The sequence below is a fragment of the Erithacus rubecula genome, assembly GCF_903797595.1.
Source record: "Erithacus rubecula genome assembly, chromosome: 8".
In the NCBI taxonomy this organism is placed as follows: Eukaryota; Metazoa; Chordata; class Aves; order Passeriformes; family Muscicapidae; genus Erithacus; species Erithacus rubecula.
The window spans coordinates 19,221,245-19,236,857 of NC_136659.1; the positions used below are offsets into that span (position 1 = coordinate 19,221,245).

At 34.6% G+C, this 15,613-nt stretch overlaps 1 protein-coding gene across 5 annotated transcripts in view; it reads left to right on the forward strand.

Moving 5' to 3' along the window:
- The window catches only part of LOC306804276 (sodium channel protein type 2 subunit alpha-like), a 57,706-nt gene extending 43,677 nt beyond the window's left edge, over nucleotides 1-14,029 (forward strand). For all 5 annotated transcript variants that reach the window (XM_079310634.1, XM_079310635.1, XM_079310637.1 and 2 more), the window contains 10 exons: nucleotides 88-205; nucleotides 1,722-1,876; nucleotides 3,016-3,189; nucleotides 4,109-4,231; nucleotides 4,488-4,769; nucleotides 5,763-5,816; nucleotides 6,613-6,750; nucleotides 9,277-9,381; nucleotides 9,788-10,058; nucleotides 10,432-14,029. In XM_079310634.1, the coding sequence (XP_079166760.1) occupies nucleotides 88-205; nucleotides 1,722-1,876; nucleotides 3,016-3,189; nucleotides 4,109-4,231; nucleotides 4,488-4,769; nucleotides 5,763-5,816; nucleotides 6,613-6,750; nucleotides 9,277-9,381; nucleotides 9,788-10,058; nucleotides 10,432-11,615 (2,604 nt within the window). In that variant the 3' untranslated portion in view covers nucleotides 11,616-14,029. The remainder of the gene's footprint in view (nucleotides 1-87; nucleotides 206-1,721; nucleotides 1,877-3,015; nucleotides 3,190-4,108; nucleotides 4,232-4,487; nucleotides 4,770-5,762; nucleotides 5,817-6,612; nucleotides 6,751-9,276; nucleotides 9,382-9,787; nucleotides 10,059-10,431) is intronic.
- Nucleotides 14,030-15,613: the final 1,584 nt, after the last annotated feature.

Here is a 15,613-nt window from a genome sequence, read left to right on the forward strand (position 1 = left end):
ATTACTGGCACATGATGTTGCATGCTTACTTAATTACACTTCAGAAAATATAAATAAAGTAAAAATATAATTGCATTTTATTTTCAGAAGGTAGATTTTTCCAGCTCATCAGAAGGAAGTACGGTTAATTTAGCTGTCTTTGGAGAAGAAAAAAGTGAAACTGAACCAGAAAAAGCATCAGAGCTACAGGCATGCTTTACAGAAGGTATGGAAATAAAATTTGGGCCTAGCAATTATGTTTTGCTTGTTTGCAGCAAACGAGTCTTAGGGTGTTATTAATTTTGCCTGACATCTATGAATTACTATGTGTGTAAGTGATCATTTATAATATTTTAAAATAATCACTAGGCACAATTCTATAAACTTATCCTCAGCAGGCAGTAGTTCTCTTGATTTAAATTACTTTGTCAGTAGTGAAACCTGCAAGATCAAGTCCTACACTGGGCTCACTTCATTGAGAAATCTAAAATGGAATCATGATTATTCATGGTCACTTCCTAGTGCTTAAAAGCAATCCAGTGGGTGATTCAGATCATCCACTGCCATTCAATGGAAAGTTTGACTCAAACAATAAACTTATTTTGTTGACATTACACCATTAATGGAGGAAGAGAGTGTAGAAATACACTGTGGGTTAAAACAGGTGGATGAGATCCTGTTTAAGTAAAGAAGTTGTAACAGCATTCTTGCATGTCCTTAAATGTTTTGATTAATTTTAGTTTTCTATAGCTATGTTTTCTAGGGGACTACTGAAATTTACTGTGTAGGAAAGAATTTCTGGGGGTTTTTTTGTGATATTACAGATCCTAATTTCCTTTTAAATCTTGAATAAAATAACTCGGAAAAAAAAATGGTCCAGGATTAATTCCCCTATTCTGTCCATGCTTTTTCATTTGCTGTTTTGCAGGTATCTTTGATTTAGGCTAGGGCTTTTGTCATTTGAAGTAATATTTTACTGGTCTTTATGTTTGTAAGTGTGGGGCTGTATTGACTATATCAAGTTCTTAATTTTAAAAAATCCAACAAACAAATGTACTTTTCTCAAATAATTTGACAATATATTACAATTCTTCCTTATCCTTGTGTTATGTGATTCCAATTAATTCTTTGCCATTTTTTTCATAATGTAAACATTTTGAGTGGTTGAAGGTAAGCTAGTTCATGTTCTTCACAGTGGTAGCTGAGATGATGAAATATAATGTAACTTATTTGTAACATTGAAAAAGCTCTCATACTCTCCTGTTAAAACATTTGTTTATGTAAAGAGGTAACCTTAGTCAGGTATTGGAACATTGGTTGGTCCTCAGTATAATAAAAATATTATTTATGTCTGATTTATTTGAACTTTTCCTTAAAGGCAAAAGTTCCTTTAAAAGGAGCTTCAGTATTCTCATGCAAGTTCATGTTAATGTTACTATGTATGCTTTGTTTCTACTCCCTGACAATTTGCATATGTTCTTTTAATTACCTGTGTATAAACTAAATAATATATATTTTTAATGTGTTTGAAAATTAAAATTAACTCAGTTAACTGTCCTTTACTATAAGCTTGATGTAGCATCAGAGTAGAGAAAAAAAATTTGTACACTACATCCGTAGTATAAAATTGAAAAGATAAGTAGCTTGAACTTCATGGAACAGGGGCTAGCTAAGAATGATTTGATTTGTCAGTATAATGAAAATTCTACCATATAACAGTTCCTTATTTTTTGTGCTATTAGGCTGTGTACAGAAGTTTAAATGCTGTAAGGGCAATAGGGAGAGCACAAAAGGAAGAATCTGGTGGAACCTTCGAAAAACCTGTTACAAGATAGTAGAGCACAACTGGTTTGAGTCATTCATTGTCTTCATGATTCTTCTCAGCAGTGGTGCTCTGGTAAGTAGAGCTTGCACCCACAGAAACAGTACCTATAAAAATGTTTTGTATAAGTTAGTATTATAACACACATGTATTCATTAAGAATAAAACACAAAGTTGTCTATGAAGGGAACTTGGAACCAAATTCCCAGAATATTTTGGGTGTTACATTTAATTTAAATCACATTAAAGTTTTGATAAATGCAAGGTGGTGTGTGTGTTTATGAAAAGGATTATGCTAAAAGTCTTGTTTAAGAAATTTTAAAAATCGTGAAAAAGGATATGTGCATAAAACAATTATTCTATTTCAAATTAAAATTATTCCCAAAAGCAGGTACTGAATTCACCAGTTAATTTTTGCTGCAATTTTGTTTGCAGTATTTCTGGAATATTGCATAGAAATTTCTGAGATTCTTTATACCATTCTTAGTGCTTATGTTTGGGTTTTGGTTGCTGATTGACATAGGGTTTGCTATATATTGTCTTGGTCTCTGCTCCAGCACCCAAAGCACCATGTGCTTCCTTCTTCTCTGACCTTGGTGAGTGCAGGGTAGTTTCTCTACTTTTTTCCTTCAGTGCTCATACTGCCATGCAGTGTTTTGCCCTTCCTTAAATATGTTTTCCTAGACACCATCAGCTTCATTGATATGCTCAATGTTAATTGAGGGCATCAATGTGTAGGATCAATGTTGGGGCTGGCACAGAGCAGTCCCCTGATCTCTTCTCACAGTGGCCACATCTACAACCTCCCACTGCTAAAACCTTGCATCAGCACCTAAGGCTGAAATTCACTAGAGATCATCAACTTAATATCTGGTCTCTTTCATCAATTGAAGCTAATGTCATGTGACTGCCTTCTGATGGAACCTGCCTGGGCTTTTCAGGGTGAAAAATTATGATTCTGTGTTGACTATTACTGAAATTTCGAAAAATCTTTTTGGAAACCTCAGACTTTATATTGTAATTGCATTTTCAAGCAATAATAAAATCTAAAACACAGAAAGAATGTAATTGTAGTTTCTGTTATTTTGGTTTTTCAAGGTAAAACATCTAGAGTTGAAAGTGATTTTACTTTGCTGTTTTCATTTGATTCTGGCTTAATTTGTAATTTTCAAAGACTTTTCACTACCTGATTATATGTAACCCATTCTTTACAGGCTTTTGAAGATATATACATTGAAAAGCACAAGACTGTAAAAATCCTGCTGGACTATGCTGATAAGATCTTTACTTATGTCTTTATACTGGAAATGGTTCTAAAATGGGTTGCCTATGGTTTTCAGACTTACTTCACTAATGCTTGGTGCTGGCTGGACTTCCTGATTGTCGATGTAGGTACTATGATTTCTAAGTAGTCTGTTTCTGTTGTTTAGGCAGGTTGTTTCATGTAACTTCAATCTGATACAGAGATATATGCAGTGAATAATATAAATTTGGTTTAAAGGAACAGACAATTACATAGGGGTGAATAAGATTCTGCTGCAATTATGCAGTGTGTAACTAAATCTGCCTTTGTGCTGTGACTGACACCATGTGTTCTGAGTGGGGTCCCAGCTGGTGAGGGAGCACTGTTCACTGATTTGACTTCAGTCTGCTGGATGTGACAACAGAGAGCGAGGAGGATGTAGACACAAGAAAAGAAAGGGAAACTTAAGTGAGCACATGGGATATGTAATTTGATTCTGGTCTTAATGAGGGCACTGAAAAAGCACTGCAGGAGAGAATATTTTTTCAACAATAACATTAAAAACTAGTGTTGATATTGCACTCTAAAGAAATGAAATTCCTGACATTCATGGTATGTTCATATAAAGTAGTTCTTTTTTGCGAAGACGTTGGAGTAGAAATTCAGCAAATGGACAAAAGAAAACTCTGTTGATTGGGTGGTGTCTGGAATCTAGGACCGAAATTTTGTCCCCTAGCAGTAGAATTGAAACTTACCTTTTTAAAGTAGATTTTTTGGAAGGAAAGGCACAAGTGGTGTTTGTTATTTGTCTTCCTCATTTAACTGTGCTTCTCTTTTCAGCGAATCACCATTCTTGTTCAAACTGTTCTGAAATTTACATGCAATATTAGACTACTTGCGTTCTTCGTTTTTTCCTTTCTTTTTCTTTTTAAATTTATTTTCACTGAAAGATAAAAATTTTTTGTCAATATCCAGATCAAAATTGTACCATTTAAGGCATTTTTATTTTGAAGCTACTTAAAAAAGAAAAACACTTTTGGGTTTTTTGTTGTTGTTTCTTCTAGGTCTCGTTGGTTAGCTTAGTAGCTACTGCCCTTGGTTTCTCAGAATTTGGTGCAATTAAATCCCTCCGAACATTAAGAGCTTTGAGACCTCTTAGAGCTTTATCACGCTTTGAAGGCATGAGGGTAAGGAAAAAAAAATGAAATATTTTTTTAAACAAACAGTTAAAAATATGCCAAATTATAAAATCATGGAAGAACACTAATTGCATGTCTGTTAGCAAGGCCAACGGTAGCATGTTTGGTTATATGACATGCATTGCTCCTTTTCTGTTTGCATTACTTCAGTGTAATGTAATGTTTCATATTAAATAATCTTCTAGATTTTAAAAAAATAACCCTTGTGTTGTTTTTAAATCTTTTTTCTGTGTTTATTGACTAGGTGGTTGTGAATGCTCTTACTGGAGCAATCCCATCCATTATGAATGTACTTCTGGTTTGTCTTACATTCTGGCTAATTTTCAGCATCATGGGAGTAAATCTGTTTGCTGGCAAATTCTATCACTGCGTTAACACCACAAATGATGCAATGTTCACACCACAGCAAGTCAGTAATAAAAGTATGTGTGAAGATATGATCAGGAGTACTGGAGGTGTTCGGTGGAGAAATGTGAAAGTAAACTTTGATAATGTTGCAATTGGTTACCTGTCTCTGCTTCAAGTGGTAAGTTCATAAATTTTCCAGCCTTTAGTAATTTAATTCCATAATTTTCAATATTATTTTAAAATAAACTGATATGGATTTAACGTTCTAGTTTTGTTCTATGGTGCTAATTAATGTTGTTTATTAGGTAAATATATAGGTAAAAATGTGATACATTCTGTGGCCATTTTGGAAGAGGAGGAATATCTAATATTTACCTGATGAATATAAAATTGCTTGGCACCCAACTGCTAGTACTTTTTCATATGCTAGGTAAATACAGTATGTAGTTAAAATATCTGGTTAAAAACTGCAACGAGCTTTTGCTTTATTTTCTTTATCTATTAAGGCATATTGACTGACATTTTTGCCATGGTCATCATAGATACATTATAGGACTTCTCTTCAAACAAGAAGAGAGTGCTTGATTCTAAGCATGACCCTTTATTAGAGAAAGTGTCTGTAAACTGCCAGTAAGACAAACATATATTCATAATCGAGTTCATTTGACAGACTGCTTCTGGGAAATTATTACTCGTAAGTAACTGGTAATTATTCTGTCTTTAAAAATTTCCAACTGGCAGTGTTCAGTAGTTAGTATTGTGCTAGCAGGCTACCATCTGATGGCTTCAGGGAGTGACAGTAGCTATTGCTAAACAGCACTGGGCTGTTGCATAAATTACCAGCTTAGAGAGAGGCACTGCTTTTAGCATTTGTAGCGGGTCTTGCACCTACAGTTCACCTATTTAATGATTGCAGTAAATGTATCATTCACACCTTTCATGCCCTCAATATCACAGCTCACCACAGTAAGTTTGATGAAGGCCCTCTAGAGGGATAAGGAATTAGTTGGATGGCTGTGTTGAAAGACTTACAGTCAATGGCTTGGTGTCCAAGAGGAAACCAGCAGCAAGTGGTGCTCTCAGGGATTTGCTCTGAGGCCAGTACTGTTTTATTTAGAATGTTATCAGAACTGGAGCTTTGATAGAAAATATTAACAAATTTTGTTTTTAGGCAACCTTTAAAGGATGGATGGAGATTATGTACGCTGCAGTTGATTCTACAGAAGTGAGTGCAATATAAAATCTACCAAGTAAAAATAAAATTGATTGAGGGAAAACAAATCGAAGATTGATGTAATGCTCCTTGAATGGCAGTTGACATGAGCTAAAATATAAAAATTAAATGTAAAGTCCTGGTGAATTTTCTACATTCTGTAACTAAAGAATGATTATACTTTTATCAGGAAAAAAATTATAGCTGTAAGATACATAAATTATTACTAATTTAGTAACACTTCTGTAAAAAACCAAACTAACAAGTTCTTGTTTTCTATTAATTTATGTCTGAGATTGTACAGATCAGGAAAAAAGATTTTCCTGTGTCCTCAAAAATAACCCAAATAGTCAAGAGGCATCACTGCAAAAGCTAATCCAGCTCTGCAGACTCTGATCTCAAAAACATAATTTGTTACATTTTGCCTATTTTTCTTTTGATCTTGATGTTTGTTTGCATCTCTCCTCAATCCTGCTCTTGATTTGCTTATGGTCTGCAGGAACTGAATTGCTTTTGAGATTTGCACATCTCTGTCAAATTTAGTAGGCCCTACATGAAATGTCAAATTTCATCAAAGAGAACAGACGGTGGGGGGGGGGGGAATATCAAGTCCTGCAATGTGTGCAATTACAGAAACCTGTATTAAATAGATTTTCAAGCTCAAATATGAGGCAAGTGAAGTGTATGCTCCAAAAGGGGTTGGGTTTACCCCCTGTCTATCTGGATGCACCTTCTCCTTCTGCTTGGGAATCTTTGATTTGTCTTAACTGTTTTTTATGATGCTTTGCTGTATTTCTGTATTACATAGGCAGAGAAACAACCCAACTATGAAGCCAACCTGTACATGTACCTTTACTTTGTGGCCTTTATAGTCTTTGGATCATTTTTCACCCTAAACTTATTCATTGGTGTCATCATAGATAATTTCAACCAACAAAAAAAGAAGATAAGTACCACATGTTTCATTTTCACAATACTTCATTGTTATTGAACATTCAGCAAATGTATGCAAGGATAAATAATAGTGTCCAAAATTTTTCCTAAATAATTAAATAACATTTAAGTAATTTAAGGCATTTGAAGCCATTTAAACTTAGCCTGAATGAGTGTTGTCCACATCTCTGTACAGCCAGGGATATGTTGTCCATCAGAAAGTTATGTCTCTGTTTTTCTTAACTTTACAGTGCTGTGACTAAGCAATGTGAAAGTGCAGATGACTTAAACAAGTAAAAGGCAGGAAAGGAGAGAATATGCACAACTATAAATTTCAAATTAGTTAACATATAGCAGTATTGTGAATGCCTCCATTACAGAGACTAATACAGACCAGTTGAATGCTGAAAATCCTGCTCTGTATTGTAAAATTAGAGAGGCTTGGGAAACTGTCTAGAGTTAGTGAATTTACAAGAAAAAAAGAAAAGAAAATGGGTGTAATTTGAAAATATGTAGGTTTTCTTTTCAACTTAAGCTGTTTCTGTTATTTTAAATGAACACAGGATGTGTCAAAACTCTAGGGACATTTAAATAGATGAAGATGCAGGCTATGATGGCAAATTAAATTGCACTTGCTATTTAAACCATAAATAGTGGAATCTTCATCCTTCAAAATATTTGCACCTTCCTTGGAGTAAACTTCAGGGGCATCCAGCACATACCAGGAAGGTGGATCCATTTCTCATCCTTGGAGAGCAAGATTAAGGTTATATACATGTTATTGGCATTTTTGTCAGTCAATCTGTGGCAAGATGACCTTACTCAGTAATGAGGTAATTATAATTTTTTTTAAGTTCATTTGGCTGACATTGTCCACTGGAATCATCATGACGCAGAAGGCAGATAAGGGTTCCTGCTAAAGGACTTTTCCTGGCAGTGTGGTGTACACCCCTTGTACATTTGGAGCTGTTTTAAGTGACCAAGAAAGTAAAATACTGGGCATACAATTAGGCTGGAGAAAATTCTGGCTAAATGGTATTCTTCAGTTTTATGTGGCAAATTAACAAGCATTAGTTGTCTGTCTTTTGATTTAATAGGTTCATCTGTGCTCATAGAAATGTGCAGATCATACAGTTCGTGTCTACCCAGCAGTATTTTTTTTGTGCTTTCTTTTTTTCTATCCCTGATATTTGGACATTTTGGGATATGAATGGGAAAAGACCTCATGTTACAATATACTGTCTCTGTGTAGTTAAACTGTGCTTTTCTGTGGTTCTTGTGTGTATCCTGCTTTCATCACTTTAGTTCCATGAGGGAGGCAGTGCTCTACTGTTGATTTCCTAACTGCTCCTTAAGGGTACCTTGCCTTGAGACCTGTATTCTCCCTAGGACAGTACACTGAGACAAGGATGACTTGTTCACTCATGAGAGCCATTACATTGGTGAGACAGCAGCAGAAATACACAAACCAATCCCACTTTCTTCATGTTTTTTTTTTTTTTTTATTATTTATTTAGTACTGAGTGAAACCTTCCAACAGTCACAGCACATTTCCACCATAATTATCAAATCAGCTTGTTTTTCTTCCAAACCCTTACTCTCCAAGAAGTTAATTTTACTTGAATATTTGATTTATGAGGAGAGTTTGTTAATGACAGTCTCTTTTGACTTCTAAATCTTCATGTCAATATATAGCCACAACTGAAAGTTAAACACACCTTCATTCATACTTATCATTACTTTGTCTATAAGATTGATGCTACATTTGGCAAATTCAGTGGGTCAAATCACAGAATCGCCCCGACTATGAAGTTCATTTCCAAATGAACTTCAAATTGATATCATGCATACCTGAAATTTAAATAAAAACAAATGCATGAAATGAAAAAACAAGTTACTTGTTGGTATAAATTGTGTTTCTGATTAGGGCTTCGACATGTGTGTTACACCAGTCAAGAAATCCTTTTTTTCAGACAAGAAACCCCAGAGTAAACTCATGCTTCTGATCTCGGTACAATGTAGGGGGATGATCAAGCTTCATGTGCACTGTTCATATATCTTTTGAACTGAGATACAATACTCAAATGGTAAAATGCACATCCTGAAAAGTAAAATCAGTAGTTTCAATCTCCTTATATGTTTTACCTGAAGGCGTATCTGCTTCCAGTGTATCTTTGAAGCTTTTTTATTTCTGGTAGATTGATTTACAATGTGGATTTTATGATGCTAGATTTGCAAGTGTCTATGAAATGTATATTTTACAAGTTTTTGTCAATTTTATTTATTTAATTGAATTAATCAGGTGTGTATTTTTTAAAAATAAGAACTAGATAGAAGTTCTGGGGATTTTCTTTGTTCCTTAATTCCTTTCATTTTTCTCTCAAGATTCATCAGATATTTAATAATCTTTGAAATAATTATTATGTTTTGGTAACAATGTGTAAGGATGAGTAAAGGGTTCATTAAAACGATATTCTGCAATGCTGTGAATGTAAAGACTTGACTGGAATCAGATTTGGGGTTTCTTTTATTAATTTACCTTGGAGGTCAAGATATTTTCATGACAGAAGAACAAAAGAAATACTACAATGCAATGAAGAAGCTGGGATCCAAGAAGCCACAAAAACCTATACCTCGGCCAGTGGTAAGAATAATACTATTCTTATGTCATCTGTTTTTGGGGAGAAATTGCAGCAGTACATTAATTATAACAAAATTTCCCATTTAACTCTAAAATGGTTTCAGACTTATTCAAATTATCCCTTCATTCTGAATTGAAATGTACGTGTATCTGTTCTGCAGGAAAAATCTCTCTTTTTGTTTTTTATGCCTGAAGAAGTAGAGAATCTGAGAATGTGAAGAAATGTAGGATTGTTGGGTTTTGAGGGGAAGACTTTGAGCTGGATATAAATTACTGGACAATGGTTTTCTTAGATTTTTGTGCATTTTGCTTGGTTGTATATTTTGGGAGAGGAAGAGTGAAATGGGAGAGTGGAAGCAGATGTTTATTACGTAAAGATACTCTAACCTTTTCTTTCTTCTGTCCTCAGAATAAATTGCAGGGTCTGATGTTTGATATTGTAACACAGCAAGCATTTGACATCACTGTTATGGTTCTAATCTGTCTTAACATGATCACAATGATGATAGAAACAGATGACCAGAGTGAACTGATGCAAAATATTTTGTATTGGATTAACTTGGTCTTTGTTGTCATTTTTACTGGTGAATGCGTCTTGAAAATATTTTCACTCCGTTATTATTACTTCACCATTGGCTGGAATATTTTTGATTTTGTGGTTGTTATTCTTTCAATAATAGGTAAGAAATTGTTATGTTCAAAATGAAATATACTTACACGTGTATTTAATGCTTTATCTCTGTCATGTTGTGCAAATTAGAGGAGTTAATTCATTTTATTTTCTCTTGATTATTTAGGAAATGAAATGCGTACTTGACAATGCTAACTTTCTTATTAATTCTAGATCAGTTGTAATAATTCTGGGTTTGGGGTTATTTTCTAGAAGTGCAGAGAAAAAATTCTAAAATTATCCATAGCACATAAAATATATCTACAATTATATTTTCCATTAATTCCATAACTAGAGTTGAGGGGGAGGCATTTATACTTTTTTGTGGAAAATGTAATCTGTGTTAAAAACTTGCTCTCTTAATTTATTTTAATATTTCACAGGTATGTTTCTTGCTGAGGTGATTGAAAAGTACTTTATATCACCCACTTTGTTCAGAGTCGTACGACTTGCCAGGATCGGTCGGATCCTGCGCCTCATTAAAGGCGCTAAGGGAATCCGCACTCTGCTTTTTGCTTTGATGATGTCTCTTCCTGCTTTGTTCAACATTGGGCTGCTGCTCTTCCTGGTCATGTTCATCTACGCAATATTTGGCATGTCCAACTTTGCCTATGTCAAGAGGGAAGATGGGATTGACGACATGTTCAACTTTGAAACGTTTGGCAACAGCATGATCTGCCTGTTCCAGATCACCACGTCCGCTGGCTGGAATAATTTGCTCAACCCAATTCTGAACAGTGGAGAGCCAGACTGTAACCCTAACAAAACTCATCCAGGGAGCTCTGTGAAAGGTGACTGTGGCAACCCTTCTGTTGGGATTTTCTTCTTTGTCAGCTACATTATCATATCCTTTCTGGTAGTGGTGAACATGTACATTGCTGTGATTTTGGAGAACTTCAGTGTTGCTACTGAAGAAAGCGCTGAACCCTTGGGCGAGGATGACTTTGAGATGTTCTATGAGGTTTGGGAAAAATATGATCCTGATGCAACACAATTCATAGAATACAGCAAACTGTCTGATTTTGCAGCTTCTCTAGATCCTCCTCTTCATATACCAAAACCAAACAAAGTCGAGCTTATTGCAATGGATCTACCTGTGGTGAGTGGTGACAGAATTCACTGCCTTGACATCTTGTTTGCTTTCACAAAGCGTGTGTTGGGGGAAAGTGGGGAGATGGACGCCCTCAGAATACAGATGGAAGATCGATTTATGGCAGCCAATCCTTCTAAGGTCTCCTATGAACCAATTACAACCACACTGAAACGAAAGCAGGAGGAAATTTCTGCCACTATCATTCAGCGTGCTTATAGACGTCATCTTCTAAGACAGTCAGTAAAGAAACTTTCATTTATGTATCAGAAAGATGGGGGTGATCAGCTTATCAAAAAAGATATGATTGTTGGTAAGCTGAGTGAAAACTCTTCTCCAGAGAAAATGGATATGTCTGCATCCACCACAGCTCCACCTTCTTATGATAGTGTCACAAAACCAGAAAAAGAAAAATATGAAGATGACAAATCAGAAAAGGAAGACAAAGGAAAAGACAGAAGAGGAAAGAAAAAGTAAAAGGCAGATGTTGTCCATGATGAATGTTTGCAAGCTTGAAAATATGATGTTTTTGTCAGTAGTACTCTTACTGGAGGATTATGCCAAAATTATAAGTTTTTACATATTTATCCCTGCTGCACTCAGTGCCTGTCGAAGACAATGATCCTTCACTAGTAAACTCTTGTTCTGTAACAGGGAAGCAAACTTGCAGAGCAATAGTTTTGATTATTAGCTCTTACTAATTGAGAGGGGACACAAAATTTCTACTTGGACTACAGGAACTCTTAAGGGGTCCTAATAAGCCTGTACTTTTGTGGAATAAGTGTGTCCACTGTGTACTTTTCATCTCCTATCTATGTTCCATGTGTGTCATTTCTTTTTCATATCTCGTTTGCTTTAATAACATATTGCTTTATTAATTCTGGCGTGCTGAGAAAACAAAATCTAAATACTTCTTGTTTAGATAAACACTTAATAATACTCTTATGTGCAGGAAACACAAATGTCAGGAATATGTAATTATGGTATCATAATATGAACGTAGTTCTCTCAAGCCACTTCTAAATGCAGAAAAACCAGGATTCCAGATTATCAAACCTCAGGATGTAGATCAAAGAAGCAGCAAACTATAAAAAAAAAGCAACAGGGTCCAGACAGAGAATTTGTCAGTAAATCAAACAAGGGAATAATTCTCACAGAAAAGAGGTTAGTAACTTATTCTTTTAAGTTTAATATATTTCTTTTTATTATCTTTTAGTAGTTCTTAATGTATTGTACTGTCCATTTCAGATCAGTGGTTTAAATAAAAGATGCTACATAGAGCTGCTGTTTGGAAAACTGTGAAACTATGAAAAAAAATTATTTTCAAACACAAGATGGCTCATAATTCCTGAAACATTCAAACAATTATTTTCACAGAAAAGCTACCAATGCCAAATTCTTCCTATGAGAAATTATAATTTTTTTTTAAGTGGTATGTTTTGACCTTGTAATATTGTGAGTAGCTTCCATACTTTATTTACACTTCTTATTTCTCCCACTTTGTATATCCCACTTAGGAAAGTAATCAAATCTATGACTACAAGTTAATAGCAGAGTACCTTTGAGGACAAATACTACCTTAATATATACCTCAGATTTAAATTTCCTTACTTCAGAAGGATAGATCATAGAAACACAAAATATGTACACAAGAGAGGTGTTTTTGACATCCCCTTGGAAATTTAGTCAGGTTTCCACTTTAATATAACCTTCTGTAGGGAGCTGAGATGACCAAAAAAATGTTCTGAAATCAGCTTTGTCCTGCACTGGGGTTTAGATGAGCTTTTTTGCATTCAGGCTGACACTCTACATGTAAGTAAAATACCTTCTGTTATTTAATCAGTTGTTTTACACAGTGGTACCTTTTTGAACAAAGAAACAATGACCTAATTACCATATATGTGTCAAATATGTACCCTAAGTTAAGTTAGCTGAGTAAGTAAGCTAAGCTAAGTTAGTTTACAACATTTCAATAGATATTATGATATATTCTGTGATACTTCAAATAATTGGAAGCTCTAACTGATGCATGCTTGCTGCTATTATCCTACAGCTGTTAAAGTTTAACATGGGAAGAAATGTGAGTGGTAAAAAGGAAAAGTGTTTGACAAGACCATCATTCCTCATACCAGTAAGCAATAGTTTGCTGCTATTAAAGATTTTATTTTGTGTGAGTGTTGTAATCAGGAAATGTGCAGTAAGGTACTGAACTATACAGGACAAATAGATGGCTTAAAATATGGGGCTAGAAGAAAATGTTAACATATATTCCTTTTACTTTAAAAATAGTTTTGTTTTATAACATTTTATACTTGCTATAAGAAATTACGTGTATTTTCCTGTTGTTCTAATTTTTATTGCTGTCTTTGACACTTTGACACTGTTCAGAAACCTAAGATACAATGTGCAATTGAAAATTTCTGCTAATTGCTTTAAACAGCTATTAATAAGGAATAATTTAAAAACCAATGGGCAGTACAATTTTTTTTTCCTGATCCGTAGGTAGGTCTTTTTATGTGAAACAAGATAGAAGGCCTTTTTTATGTCAATTGATTTTCAGGGTAATCTTGGTCATGCAAACATTGCTTTTTCCCCCCAGAGTTAATCTCACACTGTCTGCTTTGCTTATTGGTGTACACTGCAGTAGAAACACTTTAAATATAATTTGTTATTCAAAAATCTTCCTTCATGAGGATGAGCAGTGAACTTGTGCAATGGACAGTGCAACACTTTGCATTTCTTTCAAAAGGACTAGAATATTGATGGGCTCCTGCTTTTACAGAAATTATTGGCTCATAGTGTATTGATGAACTGCATGCAGGAAGTTGTTTTACCAAAAAATAACTACATTGCTAGCAACCCAGAAAAATAAAGATAACCTTTTTATGTAATTATTATAGTCTTTGTCTTTTATTGTATGAAGTTTATAAAGATTAACAAGTAACGGTTGGTAAAATGAAAGGGCAACCACTTCAGCAGTGAGGTGATTTAGACATCTAGATCACATGTTGCTTCATGACTTAGATCAGTATCAACTTGTCACCATCAAGATGAAATGATGATGTTGTCCTGACCAGATGAATTTTTCTAGAATTTAGAAAAAACCTGTATTTCAAGCTGTCTTTTTATCGATTCTTTCAGTTGCCCAGGAAGAGCTCCAGTGATATTCTCTGTTGGGCAAATCCAATGCAGGATGGCTCCACAGCTGGTCCTGTAGACACTGCTCACACTGGCATGGGTGACCTGGGATCTGTCACCAAAATAACCCCATGGGAGCATAACAGATGTTTTAATTCCTTTCCCTCTGCAGAAATCCATGCTTGCCAGGAGAAGGGAACAAGAGCTGTTGGAGGTTTTAGTGGCCATGCCACAGCAGTTATCAAGTAAATGATGCCTTTGCTGGGCTCTCAGGCTCTCCCTGGCAAGAGGTTGCCACACACAGGTGGCAGGATAAGGGGCACAGTGTATGCATTTGGCCTGGGCAGGGGACAATTAATCCTGTTTTCTTTTTTTTTTTTTTTTTTTTTTTGTATTCTCATTTCTTTTATGACGAGTAGCTGCTTCGTACTTGGGTCAATATAACTAACAGGAAAAAACCTGTTAGTTATACAGGTTAAACCTGAACTATGCTGTGCTTTGAAGGACAATGTGCATGTTTTTAGTAGCTATATGCGATTTTAATTAATATGCATGTTTTTTTTCAATCCAGAATAGCTGGTGTTTTAATATCATAGTTGCTAGCAATAATTATGTAATAATGTAAGTACTTTTAAAAATTATTGGTTATTCTCTTAATTGCTGTTTAAAGAATAAAGTTAAGTCGGTGTGTAGTTCACTTGAAAATTCTATGTGGAATTAGCATAAAATATTTATTTAATATCTTTTCTACAAATTTTGGTAGTGCACAGAAATATATAAGGTCATTTATAAAATAATTTTACCCTATAAAATTTCTATAATTTTTAAATTTATGATTATTGAACTAAGAATCCAGTTGGAGTCACTCCATTTCTATTATCTCAAATGCCTTTACAAAAAAAAATTATATATTTTTGGATTCCAAGTGTATATATTTGAATAAATTGGGATACTTCTATATTTCTTTGAAATTATTCCAGTATACCTTGAAGGTAAAAAGCTTGTGGAAGACACAGTTGAGTTGCAGACTTCGTTCTTAACCTGCAGGTATAAAATAAATTTGTGTTCGAGTTTTGATATAAGAGAGTGGCTTCAGGTAATGGGTCAGTCATACATCATTATGCAAAACATTCAGCGAAATTCCTAGAGCAGTAGGACACTGACACTCTCTTATTGTCCCAGCTCACAGAGAAGGAAAAATTAAGAAGAAAATCTCCCTTAAAACTGCCTAAGAAATGAGCTTTCTTTACTTTCTCTTACTAACCCTTACTACTAATGTAGGTGTATTTTACTTTGTGATGATGTCATCAACCTCCAGCTCCCCTCCTCACCCTCCA